At 45.6% G+C, this 22,489-nt stretch overlaps 1 protein-coding gene across 1 annotated transcript in view; it reads left to right on the forward strand.

Moving 5' to 3' along the window:
* The window catches only part of LOC137634990 (dnaJ homolog subfamily C member 2), a 98,701-nt gene extending 83,854 nt beyond the window's left edge, over positions 1-14,847 (forward strand). Inside the window, exons 12-14 of the mRNA XM_068367591.1 lie at positions 1,319-1,524; positions 1,855-2,021; positions 14,425-14,847. Of these exons, the coding sequence (XP_068223692.1) occupies positions 1,319-1,524; positions 1,855-2,021; positions 14,425-14,484 (433 nt within the window). The 3' untranslated portion in view covers positions 14,485-14,847. The remainder of the gene's footprint in view (positions 1-1,318; positions 1,525-1,854; positions 2,022-14,424) is intronic.
* Positions 14,848-22,489: the final 7,642 nt, after the last annotated feature.

Genomic DNA, 22,489 nt, shown 5'->3' on the forward strand with positions numbered 1-22,489 from the left:
TTTGAAGGATCAAGTAAGTAAAAAACATAAATAGTAACATTGCTATTACATAACCAATACTTGGTAAGATATCTGTTGCTGTGAAAGCTAACCTATACACAGATGTGTAAATGCCTTCGTTTGTTTATTATGATCAGCGATGGAACGTAAACAAAGCAGTGGTTTCAATTTTAGGTGGCATGTTTAGCAAAAGCATGATATAAAATCGTCTTTAATTGATTCATTTTTTATTTCTAAGTACACAGCAAAAGCATTTCAATCAATTTAGACAGAACGTAGTATGCACTATTTGAAGATGACAGTGGTCGTAGTGCAAATGAAAGCAACGAAGATTATCCCCATGACGATGCTGTCCTGGTGAATTTTTTATGCTTTTTGATATTTGAAATGAGAGTTGATTTCAATGGTTTTTAATTTCAAGTTTGTTAAATAAGGTTTTTCCTTTGTTTAAACTTGTTTGCATCATTGTTTTCTTGTATATCATAGTGTAGGTATCGGTAACCTGCAAACCAGCATGACTAATTATCTTCATATGAATGTGTGATGATGATAAAAAGTATACATGATGTTGATAATGATTAGGGTTGCACATTCATAAACTGTTTTATGGTTAGAAAAAGTTAATCATGTCATATACTTTATAGGGTAAGGTTAATTTTTTCCCCCAAATAACATCATTGCGGGTTGTTTTCCGTTCAATAATTACAGCTAACTGGCCAATACCAGCCATATTGGGACAATTGTTTGGTACCCCTTACAGTGAGGCATTTATTGATGGAATACCCCGCTTATAGTACCGAAAGAAATAGATATCTGTTAGAGGCTCGAGGTAAGAATGACAGGTTTATCCTTGCCAAGATTCTTGGACATGATGTGTCGTATTTTGCTAGCGGTATTTTTAGATTTATTTCAGAAGCAGGTCTTCTGAAAGCCATTTAACTTTTATAATGACATCTTCGCTTTTATGGTTTTAATTGAATAGTCTTTTATTTTTTATTTATAAAAAATTATATTGGTATCAATGACCCATAGAAATCAGGATGCCAGAAATCTTCAAATCAGTCAACCAATCAATCAATAATTTTCATAATTTGTAATGTTGATTGGTTGCCCTTTGATTGTAGCCATAGCTATACTTAATATGTTTCATTAAAGGAAAAGAAAATGTATTCGTCATTGACTGATGGCCTTTAGGAATAAGAGAAAGTAAAAAAAATGAAACACATCCATCACGTTGTTCATTGATCATCTTTATTCTTGACCATTCTTTTTATGATTTAAGAAACATTTTGAAACCTGTTGTATCTTTTCTTAACAGGTGGGAAGTTGTTGCTGAATATATCAATCAACACACTGCAACAAATATTTCGCGAGTTGCCAAAGAAGTTTTGGCTAAAGCCAAAGAGTTACAGCATTCGGACCATCATATGAAGGAAGCGGCCAATAAGAATGCATACCAAAGTGTAGAAAAGGCTCAAGGAAAATCTCAGATTAGTGATTCTACTGCATCTCAAAGATTTGACAGTAAGAGCATATATTCTCTCTCTCTCTCTCTCTCTCTCTCTCTCTCTCTCTCTCTCTCTCTCTCTCTCTCTTTTTTTTGTCAGTTTGTATTTGTAATAGTTGGAATGAATTTTGAGGATCGTGTTGTATTTTCAATTTTGGCTTATTGTTGCTTTAGAATATGTTATTTAGCTGCAATAAGTTAAAAGGTTGAAGGTGTCTAGTTTTGAATGTTTTTTTTTTTTTTTTTTTTATATTTCTTTATCCACATGAAATATTGAATATTGTATTCATTTAATCCTTGTATTTTATTATATGAACAAGTTTAAGTCAAATTACTGTTATCTTCAGCACCTCAAGAAATGCTGGGGATGAATACAATGGCATGGGGAGCTGAAGAACAACGGCTCCTAGAACAAGCTTTGAAAACGTTCCCTGTATCAACACAAGATCGTTGGGAAAGGATTGCTGAATGCGTTCCAAACCGGACAAAAAAAGACTGCATGAGGCGATATAAAGTAAGCATGGCATTTCTGGTTTTTAATGTTTATAAATCACAAGCTTGTTTGATTTGCAGTACTCTACTTATATAATTGATGGAACAATTTAATTTTACATTTTTTATAGTTACATAGAATTTAATAGGAAGAATGTTTTGTAAAAATTTTTTTTTTTTGTTATTTCACAAATTATGTTAACCTTTGTATTAACAAACTAATTCAATACTTTGTAAACAGCAATTATGTATTGAGTCTAATAGAAAGTAGCTTTAGTGGTGCCTGTGACATGGAACATGTTTGGGTCACATCTGGCAACCTAGTTAAATTAGATCCCAAATTCAATAGATTGTAAGAGTTTGTACAAATATGAAACAAGCTTATGGTGTGGGTGAAAGGAGTTAGACATTTAAAAAATGCACAAAACATCTTATTTGCATCCTTTTTTCTGCTCTTCATATCTAAAAAAACTACAACCATGAAAGAGAGGAAACTTTAATAAATTAAGAAATAAGGTCTGATTATACGAAGGTGACACTAAGAGAGAGCTTGAGATACAGTATAGGTAAGGAGATTCAAGTATTGAGCATAAAGAATATAGCCAAAGCTTTGGTGACCTTGACTGTTGCTATAAGTTGCATGTTATTCTACCTTTTTACAGCTCTTATCCAACCTTCTTTGATTCCCTTGTTAATACTTTATTCTGTAAGAAAAAATAAGTTGATGGCTGATGGGGTACTTATTTATATTCTACTATATGTTTTCAGCTAAAATAATTTACATTCACATACACTATAGTATTCCAATCAACTTGATACTTTACAGTACTAATTTCAGTATGTAAAGTTATAGCAAGTGGAGAATGAATTTATGAAATATACTTTGGATATCTTGGTCCTAACTGAAACACATTGTAAGTGAATTGGTAAAGAAATCTTAGACCAAGGCAATATATATATTTGTTCCAACACGAATACTTACCTCGAACTACTTTCTATAGGAGTTACTGGTAATCTCCTCTCTATCGACCAGAGTTTTGCGTATGTTACCCCCCACTCCGCTCTCTAAGTAGACCTACCCCTGACATCAAGGAATGTGCCCCGAGGGTAGGATCAAGGTAGGTCGCTGCTTGGCCGGGTCAGCCTCATCATTAAGTTCTCTGGTCGCGTGGCGTTCTCACCTCGCTCTCGTTCTCTGTCGATCCTTTGTGTGCGTTCTAGTGCCCCACGTGTTCCCAGCGTGGCAACTTGCGTTTTCCAGTGTGCTTTTCCCAAGTGTTCCTGTGCGTTCACCTTCCGCCCGTGTGCTTACCCAGTGTTTTCATTGATTCTCTTAGTGCTTGTGTCGTGCGTTGTGTGCATTATGGAGCAAATTCGCCGTTGTCCTGGGCCTAGAGCCGGGAAATCGTGTGGAGCGTTCCTCTCCAAGCCGGAAGTGGATCCTCACTCCCTTTATTCCTCCTGTAGGGGAAAGGTTTGCTCGTCAGCAGATACGTGCTCCGAGTGTGTAGACTGGAGCGATATACAGTGGGTACGCTACGGTACCAAAAAAGAGGAAATCAGCGAAACGTTCCCCCAGGAAAATTAGTGTTTCCTCGCCGATACCATCACCCAGTGAGCGGTCCGACGGGGCCTCGGTTTAACCGTCCTCTACACAGAGTAGGGGACGAGGTAAGTCTAGTGTTGTGGATGAACAAGGCGTCCTTTCCCAGGAGCCCAGTGTAAGTGCAGTGCCAATTGCGGGCCCCTCTAGGGCTAGTGAAGGACCCAGTAGTGCGTCCGGAGAGTCGGCCCTTGTGCTCGGGGGGCACGCTTCCTCCGATGACCCCTTGTGGGGTAGTAACGCGGTCTCGGTATCACCGCCGCCCTCGTGGGCCTGTGCTTCTGGATCGTCATTAGGAGGAGACAACCAGAGGAAAGTTCGACCTTCGGGTAACGATGCCTTCGGTTGGAGGCTCCCGAAGACGCCGGGTAGGTCACCCCTAAGGATGGATGTGACGCTGGATCCCTGGCTCCCGGGCATGGAACGGTTTGAGTCGTTCCCAACCCTCCCCACGGAAGTCCCCGATGACTTCCTCCAGCCCTCGACCTCTGGCATTCAACGCCCGAAGAAGTCCCCCGCAGTCCCCGCTACCAGCCGACACGCGGTGAACACAGTGTCGTCGGGCTCATCGGACGTTTATTCCTCGTCAGAGGAAGAGGTCAGGGTGAAACACCGCCGTCGGAGGGAGCGGTCCAGGAGCGAGCGTTCCCGTTCGAGGTCGCGTTCTCAGTATAGCAGAAAGCGCTCCCGCTCCCCAGGCCGTAAGTATAGGAGAAGTGTATCTCCCGGGGGCGCCTGGATCTACGTATCCGCGGGACTCGAAGGTGCTTCGTTCCCCAGACCGCCGGTCCAGTGAGCGATTGCCAAGGCTGCCGTCCTCTAAGCACAGCCTTGACCCTCGCGACCTGGCTCGCAGGAAAGACCTCTCTAGAAAGCATAAGTCCTCGAGGCCTCCGGTTCACCCCGCCCAGCGGGGGGAAACGCGCTTCTTGTCAGGCAGCCTGGCCGAACCAGCCCAGCTGGTGCGGCCTTTGGGTCGGAAGGAACGGTTCCCACTGTCGGGTCAGCCCACAGGAACCGCGTCCTCAGCACCCAGAGCCTTAGGGCGTTCGAGAGTCCCCGCTGAACCAGCGGTGCCTGCATTATCCCGAGCCCCTGGTGCGGACATACCCGCAGATGAAGTCCAGTACCTCGGCAGGACGGCGCCCCTGGCCCCAAGGGCTAGGTGTCCAGTCGGCGTGCCCGGTAACCCGGCTCCCCCGCCCCAGGCCGAGACCTCGGCTGACGGAGGGGAGGGTTCCCCAACGGAGGACTCCGCCTATAGGAGAGTGGTTAGCCTTATCAGAAGGCACCACGAAATAGCAGAACCTGCGGCTACGGATGGAGATTCCTGGAGGTCAAGCCTGCTGAGGATCATGCAAACTCCCTCCCAACCTAAGACGTCCCTAGCCCGAGATCTAGTTCTAGGGCAAGAGTACATCGACAAGGTAGTGGCCAGCAATGCCGAGGCCCCCAAAACCCAGAGTGCGTCGAAATTGCTCCAGGGCCTCAAAACCCAAGGGAAAGTCTATGTGCCAGCAGGACGTCGCCCAGGTCCCTGTAAAGTGGAGTCGGCCGTAGACATCCTGAGTCAAGGCGTCTCAGACAATAGAGCCTCTTCGGCCCCAGTCTGTTTCTCGCCAGCAGAAGCCTCCATGATGGAGGAAATGTCACGAGACTTAGTGAACGTCTCCTCTTGGCTGGACTGGTGGGCTTCCACGTTGGTGGGTGTTCAAGCCTCCTTCTACCCCGAGGACCCTGACCAGCAAGGCCTACTGAGGGACCTCATTACCTCCGGGGGTAAAACCCTGAAGTTTCTGACTTATCAGTCTCTCGCCCTAACAGCCAACTGGGTTCTCCGTAAGCGAGACACTGTGCTAACGAAGGTGTCTCGGAAGGTACCAGACAGGGAGGCGCGAGCCATTCGCAGCCTGCCCCTGTGGGGAGAGTCTCTGTTTCCTCTGAAGGAACTAAAAGCCATAATGGAGAAGGTCTCGAAAAAGAAGGAGGCTAACGTCCCCAGACCGACGACTTCTAGGAGACCGCCCTACAAGAGGTCCGTCTCGGATAGCGCCGCGACGCCCCAAGCCTCTTCCAGCACTACGAGGAGAGAGGCCCCCTCTTCCTCTTGGTCCACAACGCCTCAGCCCTCCCGCAGGGGAGCTCCAGTGCCCTCAAGCTCCTTCAGGTCGGGTTACTCCGCCTCTAGGAGAGGCATATCAGGCCGTCCCTCTAGAAGAAGATAGAGTGGGAGGCCCCCTATCCCCGCCCAAGCCTCGGGTTGGGGGATGCCTCAGACAACATTGGCAAGCATGGAAGGCTCAAGGGGCAGAGCCTTGGACAGTGTCCGTTCTAAAGGAGGGCTACAGACTTCCGTTCCTAACGGAACCACCTCATCTTATTCCGGCCAACCGGACAGAATGGCTAGCTCCCAAGGACCCGTTAAAGAGGACCGCCCTTCAAGAGGAGGTATCCTCCATGTTAGAGAAGGGTGCCATGGAAGAAGTTCTTCTCCCAGGGCCTGGTTTCTACAGTCGCCTGTTCCTGGTAGAGAAAGCGCCGGGGGGGGTGGAGACCGGTTATAGATCTGTCAGCTCTCAACAAGTTCGTCAAGAAGACGGACTTCAAAATGGACACTCCGAAGTCAGTCCTGCTGTCCTTGAGGGAGAAAGATTTTATGATGACCGTCGACCTCAAGGACGCATACTTCCAAATTCCGATCCACCCCTCGAGTCGGAAGTTCCTCCGGGTGAAATGGGGTTCCCAGATCCTGCAATTCAGGACTCTTTGCTTCGGTCTGTCAACAGCGCCCCAGGTGTTCACGAGAGTCTTCACGACTGTCTCAGTGTGGGCTCACGAACGAGGCATCCGCCTTATCAGATACCTGGACGACTGGTTGCTCCTTTCCGCCTCAAAGGTCCTCTTGAAGGAATAAGGGAGAAGTCTCCTCCAGTTTTGCAGAGATCTGGGGATTGTAATCAACCCGAAGAAGTCAAATCTATCCCCGTCCACCAGAATGAACTACTTGGGGATGACATTAGACACCATTCAGGGAAAAGTTTTCCCTTCGGAGGACAGGATAAGGAACCTCAGGCACATCATTCAGCCGTTCCTGTCAGAACATCCCAGGAGAGCGAAAGACTGGCAGAGGCTGATAGGCCACCTGGTCTCATTGGAGAAATTAGTTCCACAAGGGAGGGTAAGGCTCAGATCCATCCAATGGAATCTCAAGAACCTCTGGTGCCAGACGGACTCACAACAAGTGCTAATTCCAGTCCTTCCAAACACGAGACCCTCCCTGGAATGGTGGCACTGCCAGTCGAACTCCCTCAAGGGGATGCCCTTCGGGACCGGCCCTCCCGAGTTACTTCTGTTCACAGACGCCTCCAACCAGGGATGGGGAGCCCATCTCCTCGACGAAACGGCACGAGGTACCTGGTTGGAAGGGGAGAAGCAACTCCACATCAATGTCCTGGAGTTGAAGGCAGTCCGGAAGGCGTGCCTACACTTTGCAAGTCTGCTAAAGGGAAACACCGTGGCGTTGATGTGCGACAACGCCACGGTAGTAGCATACATAAAGAAACAGGGAGGCTTGAAATCGAGAGAGTTGTGCGATCTCACCATAGAGATTCTAAATTGGGCAGAAGAAAATCACGTGGTGTTGTTAGCAAGGTTCATTCCCGGGAAGAAAAACGTTCTGGCCGACGGCCTCAGCAGAATGGGCCAGATAGTAGGGACAGAATGGTCCCTTCTCCCGGAAGTAGTCAGGCTCATCATTCAGCGCTGGGGTTCCCCGTTGATGGACCTCTTTGCAACAAAACTCAACGCCCAACTCCCAGTCTATTGCTCCCCTGTACCAGACCCGAAAGCAGCCTTAGAAGATGCCTTTCAGCACGAGTGGGACGATCTGGATGTGTACACTTTTCCCCCTTTCACGTTGATAAGGCAAGTGCTCAACAGAGTAAGGACCGCCCGAAACCTAAAGATGACTTTGGTAGCGCCCTGGTGGCCGGAGAGAGAGTGGTTCGCGGACCTAAAAGACCTAGCGAGTCAACCGTCGTAGCCTCTGCCCGCCAGGTCAGACCTTCTGCACCAGCCTCACTTTCTCAAGCTCCACGACAACCCACTCTCCCTTCGTCTTCACGCCTGGAGACTATCGAGCGGCTCCTGAAGAAGGAAGGATATTCTCCCTCCACGGCTAAGAGAATGTCTCTATACCTGAGAAAGTCGTTAGCCGCGGTATACCAGGCAAAGTGGGCCTCCTTCACGAAGTGGTGCCTTTGAGGCACATTAGCCTAGACCTCTTAAGGCCTCTGTCCCAGACATAGCAGATTTTCTGGTGTTTCTTAGGGACAAGGTAGGAATGTCAATTCCAGCCATAAAAGGAGTTCGAGCCGCCTTAGGCCAAGTCTTCCTCCTGAAGGGCATCGACCAGGGGGCCTCGAGACACATAGCGATGCTTGTCAAGAGTTTCGAGCAGTCTTGCCCCCCACAGGCGAGTAGGGTGCCCCAGTGGGACTTAGCCTAAGTCCTGAAGATGCTGTGTCGTCCCCCCTTTGAACCCTTGAAGGATATCGTAGACAAAGATCTCACCCTCAAGGCCGTCTTCTTGCTGGCCTTGGTGTCCGCTAAGAGAGTGGGAGAGATCCATGGTCTGTCATACGACGTTTCTCATTCAAAGGGGTGGAAAGAAGTATCCTTCAAGTTCGTGCCTTCTTTTGTGGCCAAGACTCAGAACCCAGCAGTCTGGGACCCGAAGTTTGAGGGTTTCTCAATTCCTGCCATCCCTAAGACAGGCAATGCAGAAGACTTGAAATTATGCCCAGTGCGAACAATTAGGAAATACCTGGAAAGGACAGCGCATCTCCGACCAGGCATCAAGAGCCTCTTCGTTTTCACAGGTATTAATAAGAAACAAGTTTCCAAAAACACCATTTCCTTCTGGTTGAGACAAGTTATCGCCAGAACCTACAAGGAAGATGGCATGGCAGTGCCAGGCACTCCCCGGCCTCATGACATCAGGGGCCTGAGCACCTCCTTAGCCTTTGAGAAAAACATGGCAGTGGGGCAGATCCTGCGAGCAGGTACTTGGTTGAACCAGTCAACCTTTACTGCCCACTACCTCAAGGACTATTCAAGAAAATCCTTGGACGGGTTCTCCATTGGAACAGTCATCTCCGCCCTCCAAGCGGTGTAACGGTAAAAACCCCAGGCGCGTTCAAGACTAGCGACCGGTAGGCACAAGTGCGGTTTCCTACCTCCTACCCAGTTGCTTACTTGCCTCTTCGGGGAATACCGACTGTTCCCATAAAATAACACATTCTTCACGACTACGTTCCTGGAAGGAACGTCAAAAGAAGTTTTTCAAAGGGTGAGTACTTAGACACTAACGTGAATTTTTGTGTAGTTACCCTCGCTTCCGCTTTCTAGTAGGTCCCGTTATCCATAGGCCTCTTGGCCTCCACGGCCCGGGTCAGGGGGTCAGAATAGCACTCCCGCCTCCTAAAGTTTAAGTCTCCTATAGAAAGTAGTTTGAGGTAAGTATTCGTGTTGGAACAAATCAAAAATTTTAAGTAATTTTTATTTTTCCTAACATACTTACCGAGAACTACTTTCGGGTAATGGCCCTCCCTTCCTTCCCCGAGTGCCTCTCTTCCCTTGCTAGCATTGTGCTAATTCAATAGAACTTAATGATGAGGCTGACCCAGCCAAGCAGCAACCTACCTTGATCCTACCCTCGGGGCACATTCCTTGATGCCGGGGGTAGGTCTACTTAGAGAGCGGAGTGGGGGGTAACATACGCAAAACTCTGGTCGATAGAGAGGAGATTACCAGTAACTCCTATAGAAAGTAGTTCTCGGTAAGTATGTTAGGAAAAATAAAAATTACTTAAAATTTTATATATATATATATATATATATATATATATATATATATATATATATATATATATATATATATATATATATATATATATATATATATATATCTACTCAGGAAGAACAGATGTAGTTGGAAGAGAAGGGGTAGGAATGATGATGACACCAAGAGCAGAAAAGGCATTAACGTAATGGAGAGCTGTAATAGTTGATTGTTACTTGCAAAGTGTAAATCATACGAGTGCACTATGAGTATTATAGTTTGCTATGCACCAACAAATGATCCTCCTGAAGAAGGAAAGATGAGTACGATGAAGAAATGCAGAGTGTAATAGAGGAGATCCCAGAGATATATAAATATTGTGATTGGTGAGTTCAATGCTAAATGCGTAAGGAATAATCAAGGTATAGAGAATGTGATGGGTGTTGAGAGTCTTGGCAAAGTTGCAAATGAAAATGGGGCACACTTTTATAAGTTTTTGTTCTACAAACAATCTTATTATTAGAGGTCCTCTTTTCCAGCACAAGGACATACAGAAATATACATGGACTTCACTATGTGGCAATTACATAAATCAAATAGATCACAGTCATTAATAAAGAGAGGAGGCCTAAGAAATGTAACAAGCTATAGAGGTGCAGATATTGGTAGTGATCACCAGCTCCTCATTGCCACGCTGAAATTAAAACTGAAAGCCCCCAACAGAAATATAGATAGAATACCTAAGTTTGATACAACTAAGCTTCTAGATGAGCACAGAGAAACCTTTGCAATTGAATGTAGGAATCGATTTGCAGTCTGAGAGATTAAGAGGCAAAGAGCAGACAATTAATGAATATTGTGTGATATTAAGAACATATATCAGTCAGTTCTTAGTTTAGTTTTGGGACACAGTTACAAATGATACTTGGGGTACTATAAAAAGGAGACAAAGAGAGAAATTGATTTTGAAAGTTTTCAAGGAAGTAATGAAAGTTACAAGGTAGAACTTGCTAAGTATTCCAGTATTGATAGCCAAGTCAAAGGAAAACCCAGGAATGACTAGAAATAATATTTAGATTGGAAAGCAGATGAGGCTGACAAATCTTTGACTTCGGGGAGTGGCTATGGTGTAAGAACTGCTCACAGAATTATTAATGAGATCTCTACTGGAGCAAGGAAGAAGAATCATATACCCATTAAAAAGTGAGATGGATCTGCTATAACAACAGAAGCTGAAGAAAGGCAACGTTAGATGGAACACTTTAGTGAGGGCATGAATAGGAGATACGAAGGGAATAATTTTATTGATTTACCTGAAGCTGATGAAGACCTTGATGGGAATTCAGTGTGTTTGAAGTCGAAGCTATCATTAAAAAAACTAAAGAGATGAAAAGCCCCTGGATATGATGGAATAACTGCTTAGATGCTACTGGCCAGAAATGAAGTGACTCCAAGAATACTTTAAAGAATATTTTGTAAAATGTGGCATGCAGAGGAAAAACCTGATGAATGGGAGCTAAGAGTCTTGGTGAAAATGGCAAAAGAAAGATCTGACTGATTGCAATAATTACAGAGGCATCACACTTGGGTCAGTTGTCTTGAAAATATATAGTATGGTCATTCTAGAGAGACTAGAGAGAAAAATTCATGAAAATCTGAGAGACAAACAAGCAGGATTTCAAAAGGTAAAAGTTGCACTGACCAAATTTTCATTTTAAGACATTTTACTTTTGTAGAATATAGAAATCCACTTTCTGATGGCATTTGTGGACCATGAGAAAGCCTTTGATAGTGTACGCCGGCCAATTGTGTGGAGAGTCCTGCGTTATTATGGAGTTCCTCTTAAATATGTAAATTTGATTGTCTGTTCATGAGCATAGTAGGTGCAAATTTAATGTTAGTGGAGTCCTATCAAATGAATTTTCAGTGAACACTGGAGTATTCAAGGGAATGTGTTGTCACCTATTTTGTTTATCCTCCTCATGGATTTTGTAATGCATAGAACAGTTGGGAATAGTGGAGAAGGATTGAACTGGATTGGTAACAGGAAATTAGCAGACCCAGAGTATGCTGATGATGCTGTCCTCATTAGCAGAACACCACAGGACGTGCAAAGCCTGCTTACCAGAAATATTACAGGGGGTTTGGCTCAAAATAAATAGTAGAAATAGTAGAAAGACAGGGATGGTGAGAAAATGAAATATCATGGGAATGAGAAAGGATTAATGGTGTGGAATCATTTAAATATTTAGGAATTATGATCTCTAATATAGGATCTTTAGAATTTGAGTTTAATGAAAGATTGAAAAAAGCGAATCAGACAATGGCTGGGTTAAGTAAAATTTGGCGATCAAATTGCCTGAAATTACATATGAAAATCAGACTTTATATCAGTTTAGTGAGATTGGTGTTACTATATGGACATGAGTCATGGTATGACAATGAAACAATATCCAATAGATTTAGTAGATTTAAGAACAAAGAGTATTGAGAGTTAGATGGGAGGACAGAACTAGAAATTAAACTGTAAGAGAGATTACTTGAGTGCCGTATGTGGATGAGATCAGGTTGAGGTGTAGATGGAGATAGTTTGGGCATGCTCTTCACACCCCAAGAAAGATTAGTTCACCAAACTTTCAACTGAGCTCCACAAAGCACTAGAAGAGTTGGAAGACCCAGGCCTACATGGCTGAGGACTATGGAATGTGAAGTAGGAGATGATGAATGGAGAAGTATTGATTTAAAAGCTCAAGGTAGAGACGACTGGTAAAATCTATCCGAGGCCCTTTACATCAATAGGCGTAGGAGGAGGAGGTGGTGATGGTGATAAACATATCATTATGGTAATAAATAATACATCAAAATATACTTGTACTTTAGTACATTGTTAAGTATGTGTACATATGAAAATATTTAGTAATTAAAGAACTTCTTCTAAAGTACTATCACTTGTACTTGAATCCAACCATTCATCTTTGTTCATGGATAATTTCAGTGAGTTTTACATATGTAACTAGAATATCATTATGAAGTAAGGCTTTTTTATTAAACTGTCCTATGGATGCTGTCAAATGCCTACTTATAATCAACAAAATGAGGTTTTTAAATTCCTAGGTCTTGATATGGTACAATATTTGCAACTTGTAAAATAAGCCTTTTTTTTTATTCCATAAGTATAGTATTAATTTTTTCCAACCTAAAAAGGATTAGGATACTGAATATAACATAAGTCCAAGGCCTCTAGATTTACCACGTTTAGCGACGTCACATCTCTTATGACTTCCAATTCTCAATGATCAGCATATATTTCATTATTCCACGTGGTTTAAAACAGTCTTTGGTAGTAAATGAGGTGTGATAACATTTCAGTAGAAGTTATATGGGGTATATTGTTTATCTTTAGAACATTATTTTGGCAATAACATTAATTTAACCCTGGATAGGTATGCTACTCGGACACCCCTTTAAGGGTATACTCGGTCGTGAACGACCCCGACTCCGAAAAAAATTCAGGAAAAATTTAGTTATGCATCAATCTGTATTGTTTGACTTGCTAAAAATACTTCAAAGAATGCTAAAAATTACTGAAAATATAAATGATACCCATCTACAAAATAACTATTTATTGGAAATATATTAAAAATTTAAGTATACCAAAAAAAAAGACGACGTAAATATTCACAAAAAATAGAAATATACATATACACATAAATCCCTTTAGGGACACCTTCTTAGATGGCAAAGCAACAGCGTGTAATTGCTGGAAATGAGTTGGACCCATAGAAGTCAAGATCTGAAATGAGAAAAAAAGGGTAAATTTTTTTGGCCAAAAAAATTTGTCCAAATTTCATGAATTTTTTTGGGTACCCAAATGAAATAGGAAGAGGCTAATTTTTTTATAGAATAAACTCATATTATCCTAGAACAGAAATACATAATAAAATGTGCACTAAGATGTAATTTACTGTTATAACAGGGGTGAAATCTAAAGGTCATTTTTTGACGGCCTAGTTCACAATGTAAATTTCTTATGAAAATCATTGTATCTCCTATAAAATATGATATTTATGCATTAAATTATACCAAAATATCACGAATTCTATACAGAACAAGAATATATAGAGATATGCCAACTTACCTTTCGGGTATGTCAACAAAATGGCCGCAGACCGCAACAACTCTTACAGCCCAATCTACCACTTGGAATGAAGAATGGGGTTGCAAGCTCCATATTATCATCAACATCTCTTTTTAACTCCATTAGAAGTGTGTTGATGACATCCATGCCGAGGGAATACTGTCTGCTGGCCATTATTGAAGATAAATTCAAAATAAATAGAAAAAAAATCAAATTTGCAAAAAACCCAAAAAAATAATGGACCTCATGGCAATATATGGCATCTAAGCTAAAACCAATGTCATGCAAGTGGTAGACACACCATCCACCCACACTTTCCAACTATAAAGAACCAAACAAGTATCAACACTGTTCGACAATTTATAATTATGTAATAACTTTGCTGTTTGATCACTTACCCCTATAAAGGTATTCAGGGTCGAGGTCGACCCCTGGGGGGGTAAAAAAACGGGGAAGGAGGGAAGTTAGACGAAAATCAGTCCTAAAGCAGACAATGGTATGTAGACTAGTCACCCCTTGCAGGTCGATCACTTCCATATTCGAGACAGCTGATGATTTATGGGGAAAAAACAGGTTTTGAAAATGCTGTAGGGGTCGCAAACGACCCATCATACCCTTAAGATAATTAGGAATGGGGTTTAAGACATCAGAATTTGTTATTATTTATTTAAAATTGGTAGCTTTACAAGTTTCTTTTTGCTTTACAGTATGTTCCTTATTTGAATAAATTTTAGAATATGAAATCTATTCGTTTCAATAAAGAAAAAAAGTATTGTATTTGAGGTTTATAAGTTAGTCAGTGTTGTATTTCTCTGTAAAATTTATAACTTCCTTTGATTTCAGGAACTGGTTGAAATGGTAAAAGCCAAAAAGGCAGCCCAGGCTGCAGCTGCCAAGAAGTAGCATTTTAAGTGTGCTATTGGATGCGGAAATCTGACATTTAAGCTATTGTTCGAAACAAAAGTTCTCTAACAATTTTTTTGTGATCAAAATCTCAGTCAAACAGGGTATTGTATTTTTTACATTTTTTTTCTATTTGTTCTTTATGTTGTGTAAGAAATATTTTCCGGGTGCTCTGTATTTGTTATTGACATATGACGAGTATCTTGATTAGATGCAGTCATAGTTATTTGCCACTGTTGATCTGCTGTACTGATTAATGAACATCACCTTTGTAGGTAAAAGTTAAAAAGTGCAATCTGTGCTTTAATTCAAGTCTAATTTTTTTTAATGCGCAGTGGACTTTAATACAATTATGATTATTAAGTGGAGTTTTATTTTAGAAAACCTTTTTTATTTTTAGATGGAGGAGTAATACTTTTTGTAGATAGCACATATGATGTATAAATCAAAACTTGAATTTAACCAACCGTTATTGTAATGTTTACTGGCATGGATGACTACAGCTTCCCAAGGATGGCAGGACTATTGTAAGTGCTACTGTGATTTAATTTTACCCATCATCAATTATAGTGTCAGAGGAAAAGTAAAAGTTGCAACAACAATAGAGGCAAAGACAGGCAAGATATGACTTATGGTCACAGACTATGAAAAAATACCATTCAATCACCTGATAAACATGATATTGTCATATGGATCATCATCATTATCAGCCATAACTAGTCCAATGCAGGACAAAAGCCTCAGACATGTACTTCCACTCGCATCTGTATATTGTCTGTCTATGTCAGTCTATATGGATACAAAGCAATTGGCATCATATAATGTAATATCAACTTTGAAATGACTTTATCCTCTTGAATATTTTGGGGTTGTAAAATATATATTCAAAGTAACTAATATGTAATTTGAGAGGAATTTACATGCACATTACATTATTGAAATCAGGAATTGACCACAAAAATTTATTAGGTGAAGATTCACCTTGACATCGATGACTTAAGTAAGTGTGATATGTCTTTATAACAGTGGAATGTCCAATATAAATTCCACTTATACAACAAGTATTGTAGTGCCTCTCCAGTAAAAAGGGTATGGAAGAATAAATGAAGGAATGACACCTATTCGAGCGAGTGGTAATAGCAACCACACACTACAGGGTAGGAGCTACTTGGTAAAATGTGTAAGTGCTTTTTAGTTTTGTGAAACAGGGTTTGTTATTTTTCTGAGGTACGGTATTGTAATGTGAAAATCAACAGAGAAAGGTGTGCATGTGTATAGGGGTATGGCTAACAGTATGCCTGATAATTTTTTGGTGGAAGAAAAAACTAGTTGTACCAAAGAGCAGAGAAATAGAATGGGGGAGGCAAAAAGGGAGGTAGTGAAGGTTTGAAGAGTTGAAAAAAAAAAAACAGAGGTCAAAAGTGAATATAAAAAAATGTTGGAAATGGCATATGACACATTGAAAGTGAGAGAAACTGGTGATCTAGAGGAGTGGAAGTTGGTAAAAGAAAATTTGTTCCAACACGGAAACTTGCCTCGAACTACTTTCTTAAGAGTACCTGGGATCTCCTCTCATCCGACCAGAATTTTGTGTAGTTTACCCTACTTCCGTTTTCTGTAAGGGCTAACCTCAGGCGGAAGGATACGTGCCCTGAGGCTAGGCCCGGGTCAGGAAGCGTGGTAGCTTGGGTCTCGACCCTCAGTAAGTTCTCTGGTCGCGTCGCGATATCATCTCGACGCTCTCCTTATCTCAGTGCGACTCTTTGTGTCCCGCGTGGCTCCCACGTGGTATCACTGTGCTATCCCTTTGTGTCCCCGCGTGTTAACCTTGTCCTTCCCTTGTGTTCCCACGTTCTCACGTGTTAACCTTGTCCTTATTACCCTTTCCCGCTGCATTCCTGTGTCTTGCGGTGTTGCGATAGTGCGTGATGGAGCATCCCCGCCGTTGTCCTGGGCCTAGAGCCGGGAAGTCGTGTGGTGCGTTTCTTTCTAAGCTGGAGGTAGACCCTCATTCCTTGTGCTCGTCATGCAGGGGTAGTGTGTGTTCCCCGTCGGACACGTGTCCGGAGTGCGATTCTTGGAGTGAGGTGCAGTGGGTACGATTCGGTACCAAAAAGAAGTCTGCCAAGCGGTCGCCCAAGAAGGCTACCACCTCTTCGCCCTTTACGTCTCCAGAAGGACCGTCGAGTAGAGTTTCCCTTCCATCTTCCCCTACCCAGAGTAGGGGACGAGGTAAGTCCATTGCGGGGAAGAAGACAGAAGTTCTTCCCCAAGAGTCTGTTATTCATGATAGTGGGGTAGCAGCATCCTTCCAGGCAAGTGGGGGGGCCTGAAGGTGAGTTTAGTGGGGGTCCTAGAGACGATGCCCTGGTGCTTGCTGGTCACTTCTCGTCTGATGATCCCATGTGGAGTAAAACTGTCCCTGTCTCTTCGCCCGCATCATGGGCAGGTTTTTCAGGTACCTCCACAGCTGAAGGCGCCCCCGAGAAGGAAGACTCACCGGCGGCGGATCCCCTCGAATGGGTGCCTCCTAGGACGTCCTGTAGGTCCCCGTTGAGGTTGGAGGAAGGCCTCGGATCCTGGTTCCCCAGCGTAGAGCGCCCGCGCTCTCCCCCAGCACCGCCGTCGTCAGTACCGTATGTGGTCCTGCAGCCCACGCCCTCCGTAGGACAGCAAGCCGTTCAGACGACCACTCTCCGGGCCCCTGCCCCTCGGACGTGTTATGAAGAGTCCTCCGATTCATCGGTTGCTACAACCTCCTATTCCTCGGAAGGGGAAACCCGGAGGAATTCCCGGCGGAAGCATGAGAGATCCTGGAGGAGGCACTCCCGTTCGCGGTCACGTTCCAGGTCTCGACATGGAAGGAGGCGCTCGAGGTCCCCTAGGAGAAAATTCAGGAGGAGCAGATCACCAGGGGAGGAATGGGTGGTCATCCCCCGCAGTAAGCTCGTGGACCTTACTTCGGTCACGAGCACTTCAGGTTGGCGACCCAGAGACAAGTCTCCAGGAAGGTTCTCCTCCAGCCACAAGCTAGAACCACGGAGAGACTCGCGGACCTCTTCCGACAGGCGTAAGACCACGAGGGTTTCAACTCAATCCGCCCAACGGAGGGAGTCGCAGCCTCGTCGTGCCCTCAAAAGTGGCACCGCAGATCCTGGAGACGGAGAGACGGCTTCCTCCGTCGGGCAAGCCCACGGAAGCCTCGTCCTCCATGACGAAGGACAGACAGAGGACGGAGGCCTTTGCCGCCACGGCAATGCCCGTCCTGCGTCCAGAGCCTTACGCGGAGGCATCCGTCGGAGGGATTCCTCCTAGAGAAGTAGGCCGCCAGACGGAGGACATCGATGACGACGTGGAGGGCGCCCCAGCGGAGGACTCGGCTTAGAGGAGGGTGATAGGCCTCATTAGACGACACTATCGGATTGAGGAGCCTGAACCCTCCGACGAGGATCCCTGGCGCTCTAGCCTCAATAGGCTAATGGAGGGTGCCGTTGGCTCTTCCAGTGGTCAAGGACGTGAGGCTCAGTAGAGCTCACGTCAACAAGATTGTGGCGGGCAATGCAGAGGCCCCCAAATCTCAGAGCTCTTCGAAGTTGCTCCAGGGACTGAAGTCCCAGAGTAAATTCTATCTGGCTAGAGGGACAGCGTCCAGGGGCCTGCAAGTTGGAGCCCTCCCTCGAAGTTTTAGGCCAAGGGTCCCCGGAAGACAGAGCCTCATCAGCCCCAATCTGCTTCTCCCAGTCAGAGACTACGATGATGGAGGAGATGGCGAAAGACCTAGCGAACGTCTCCTCTTGGCTAGACTGGTGGGCTTCCACGCTCGTAGGTATTTAATCCTCCTACGACCTCTCAGTTCCGGGGAATCAGGCTCTCCTGAAGGAGCTAATTATCTCGGGAGGTAGAGCATTGAAGTTCTTGTCTTACCAGTCCCTAGCCCTATCAGCCAACTGGGTGCTTCGGAGGAGAGACACTGTCCTGAGCAAGTTGTCGAGGCGGATACCGGACATCCTCTTTCCCCTGAAGGAGACAAGAGGACATCATGGAGGAGGTCTTGAAGAGGAAGAATGTGAGTGTTCCCAGACCTCAAGCACCGCGGAGACCCATCCACAGGAGGCCTGCGTCCGATGGTTCTGCTACTCCTCGAGCCTCGTCTAGCCAGCACAGGAGAGACCCCCCAGCAGCTCCTTGGTCGCAGCCGTCCCAGCCCTCCCGTAGGGGAGCAGCATCAGCTCCAGCCTCCTTTAGAACTTACTTCTCGGCCTCCAGGAGGGGGCATACAGGTCATTCCTCCAGAAGATGATAGGGAGAGAGGGCCCCCTACTCCTGCCAAAGCCTCAGGTGGGGGGATGCCTCAAACTTTTTTAGCAAGCATGGAAAAACCACGGAGCAGACCCGAGGATAGTAACAGTGTTGAAGGAGGGGTACAGGGTACCGTTTCTGGCAGAACCTCCGCCCCCGATTCCAGCCATTCGGGCAGAGTGGTTGGCTCCCAAGGAGCCCTTGAAGAGGACAGCCTTGCAAGAGGAAGTTTCCACGATGTTGGCAAAGGGAGCAATGGAAACGGTACGGGAGCCGGGCCCAGGCTTCTACAGTCGGCTCTTCCTGGTGGAGAAGGCAACGGGAAGTTGGAGACCGGTCATAGACCTCTCGGCCCCCAACAAGTTTGTGTACAAAACCGACTTCAAGATGGACACCCCAAAGTCGGTCATGGAGTCCTTGAGGGAAGGGGACTTCATGATGTCCATAGACCTCAAGGACGCTTATTTTCAAATCCCGGTTCACCCCTCCAGCAGGAAGTATCTTCGGGTGAAGTGGGGTGCCCAGACATTGCAGTTCAGGTCCCTCTGCTTCGGACTAGCCACAGCGCCTTAGGTCTTCACGAGGGTCTTCGCAACAGTCTCAGTGTGGGCTCACGAACGGGGCATCCGCCTGATTCGTTACCTAGACGACTGGTTGCTCCTTTCATCCTCAGAGGAAGTTTTGAGGGATCAAGGCACGAAGCTACTGCAGTTCTGCAAGATTCTGGGGATCACCATCAACCTGGAGAAGTCTCATCTGTCACCCTCCACCAGGATGACTTATCTAGGGATGGTCCTGGATTCCCGTTTAGTGAGAGCCTTTCCGTCGGAAGAGAGACTGACCAACTTGGACCAAATCCTCCGCCCCTTCTTGTCGGGACAACCCAGGAGAGCAAAGGACTGGCAGAGGTTAATAGGTCACCTCGTGTCATTGGAGAGACTGGTTCCCCAAGGGAGACTCAAACTCAGGAACGTCCAGTGGAATCTGAAGGGACTCTGGAACCAGATAGATTCCCTCCACAAGGTGGTTCCCGTTCTCCCAGAATCGAAAGAAGCCCTAGTGTGGTGGCAAGACCGGACAAACACCCTCAAGGGGGATGCCCTTCGCAGCCGAGCCCCCCGAGATGCTTCTCTTCACAGACGCTTCCAAGGAGGGATGGGGTGCCCATCTCCTCGGAAGGTCAGCAAGAGGCAGTTGGACGGATGAAGAAAAGGCACAACACATAAACATCCTAGAGATGAGGGCGGTTCGAAGGGCGTGCCTACAGTTCGTCAACCTTCTACGGGGAAACACCGTGGCGCTGATGTGCGACAACGCCACAGTAGTAGCATACATAAAGAAGCAGGGAGGACTGAAATCGGGGGAGCTGTGCGATCTCACGCTGGAACTCCTGGATTGGGCCACGTCAGAACAGATCACGATCGCAGCGAGGTTCATTCCAGGGAAAAGAAACGTCCTGGCCGACGGACTCAGCAGGATGGGACAAGTGGTGGGAACGGAGTGGTCCCTGCACTCAGAGGTAGCCAAGCTCATCATCCAGAAATGGGGTTCGCCAGTAATGGATCTCTTCGCAACAAGACTGAACGCAAAACTCCCCGTATTCTGTTCTCCTATCCCAGACCCAAAAGCAGTGTTGGAGGACGCCTTCCAACACCCATGGGACAATCTGGATGTATACGCCTTCCCCCTTACGCGTTGCTCAGACAGGTGCTCAACAGGGTGAGGACGGCCCACAACCTAAGGATGACTTTGGTAGCGCCCTGGTGGCCGGAGAGAGAGTGGTTCGCCGACCTAAAAGAACTAGCGTGTCTTCCCCTGTGGCCTCTTCCAGACAGGCCGGACCTGCTGCGGCAACCCCACTTCCAAAGGTTCCACGACAATCCTCGGTCCCTCCGCCTTCACGCGTGGAGGTTATCGAGCGTCTCCTGAAGAAGGAAGGCTATTCAGCAAGAACGGCCGAAAGGATGTCGGGATATCTGAGGCATTCATCGGCAGCGGTGTACCAGGCTAAGTGGACCACCTTTACGAAGTGGTGATCCTCCAGAAACATCAAGCCTTTGAGGGCCTCTATTCTAGAGACTGCGGACTTCCTGGTACACCTCAGGGACGTAGTTGGTATGTCTATCCCAGCCATCAAAGGAGTCCTTGCAGCCTTAGGCCAAGTCTTCCTCCTGAAGGGCATCGATCTGGGTTCCTCGAGACATATCTCAATGCTCATCAAGAGCTTCGAACAAGCATGCCCCCCTCAAGCCGTCAGAGTGCCGCAGTGGGATGTAGCGAGAGTCCTGAAGATATTAAGTGAACCCCCGTTCGAACCCCTGAAAGGCTTAGTGGACAGGGACCTCACCCTCAAGGCTGTCTTTCTGTTGGCACTGGCATCAGCTAAGAGGGTGGGTGAGATTCACGGACTGTCTTACGAGGTCTCACACGCGAAGGGTTGGCGTGAGATTTCCTTCAAGTTCGTCCTGACTTTTGTGGCTAAGACCCAGAATCCAGCAGTGTGGGATCCCAGGTTTGAGGGCTTCTCAATACCAGCAATTCCTCGTTCAGGCAATCCGGAGGACTTGAGGTTGTGTCCTGTCAGAACCATAAGGAAATACCTGGAGAGGACTGCTAATCTCCGTCCTGGCATCAAGAGCCTTTTCGTCTCCACAGGTACAGTGAAGAAGCCGATTTTGAAGAACACTATCTCCTTCTGGCTAAGACAGGGGATTATCAGGGCCTATAGCAATGCAGGCTTTCCCTTGCCGGGAAAACCCAGGCCCCATGACATTAGGGGTCTAAGTACCTCCCTAGCTTTCGAAAGGAACATGGCAGTGGCACAGATCCTAAGAGCAGGCACCTGGTCTAACCAGTCTACCTTCACTACACACTACCTGAAGGAATGCTCGAGGAAGTCCCTAGACGGGTTCTCTATAGGAACAGTCATCTCTGCGCTCCAAGCGATTTAACGGTATAGCCCCAGGTACAATCGTGGGTAGTAAGACCAAGAGACACAGGTTTGTTTCCTTAAAAAAAACCCTTGTTCTTCCTTCACTTTTTTTTTTCTTTTTTTTTTTCCCTCGGGTAGAGCCGGCACAAGACCTCAAGTCACAACATCATCATAGGACACATCTCCGAGGAATTCTTGCACAGGTGAGTTACTTAGACACTAACATGAGCTCTTTGTGTAGTTTCTCCTACGTTTCGTTTTCTAGCCGCCTCCGAACCTAGCCCCCTTTCTAGGTCCCATTTCATCCTGCATAGCTAGGTCTAGGGGTCAAGAAGGACACTCTCACCTCCTAAAGTGTAAGTTTCCTAAGAAAGTAGTTCGAGGTAAGTTTCCGTGTTGGAACAAATCACAAATTTTAAGTAATTTGTATTTTTCCTAACATACTTACCTCGAACTACTTTCGGGTAATGGCCCGCCCTTCCGTCCCCGAGTGCCTTATTGACCCTTTAAGTAACTAAACAACCAAGAACTTACTGAGGGTCGAGACCCAAGCTAGCACGCTTCCTGACCCGGGCCTAGCCTCAGGGCACGTATCCTTCCGCCTGAGGTTAGCCCTTACAGAAAACGGAAGTAGGGTAAACTACACAAAACTCTGGTCGGATGAGAGGAGATCCCAGGTACTCCTAAGAAAGTAGTTCGAGGTAAGTATGTTAGGAAAAATACAAATTACTTAAAATTTGTGATTTTGTTGGGCTTGCAAGTGATGTGTGTGGC

Source organism: Palaemon carinicauda, chromosome 45 (assembly GCF_036898095.1).
Source record: "Palaemon carinicauda isolate YSFRI2023 chromosome 45, ASM3689809v2, whole genome shotgun sequence".
NCBI lineage: Eukaryota > Metazoa > Arthropoda > Malacostraca > Decapoda > Palaemonidae > Palaemon > Palaemon carinicauda.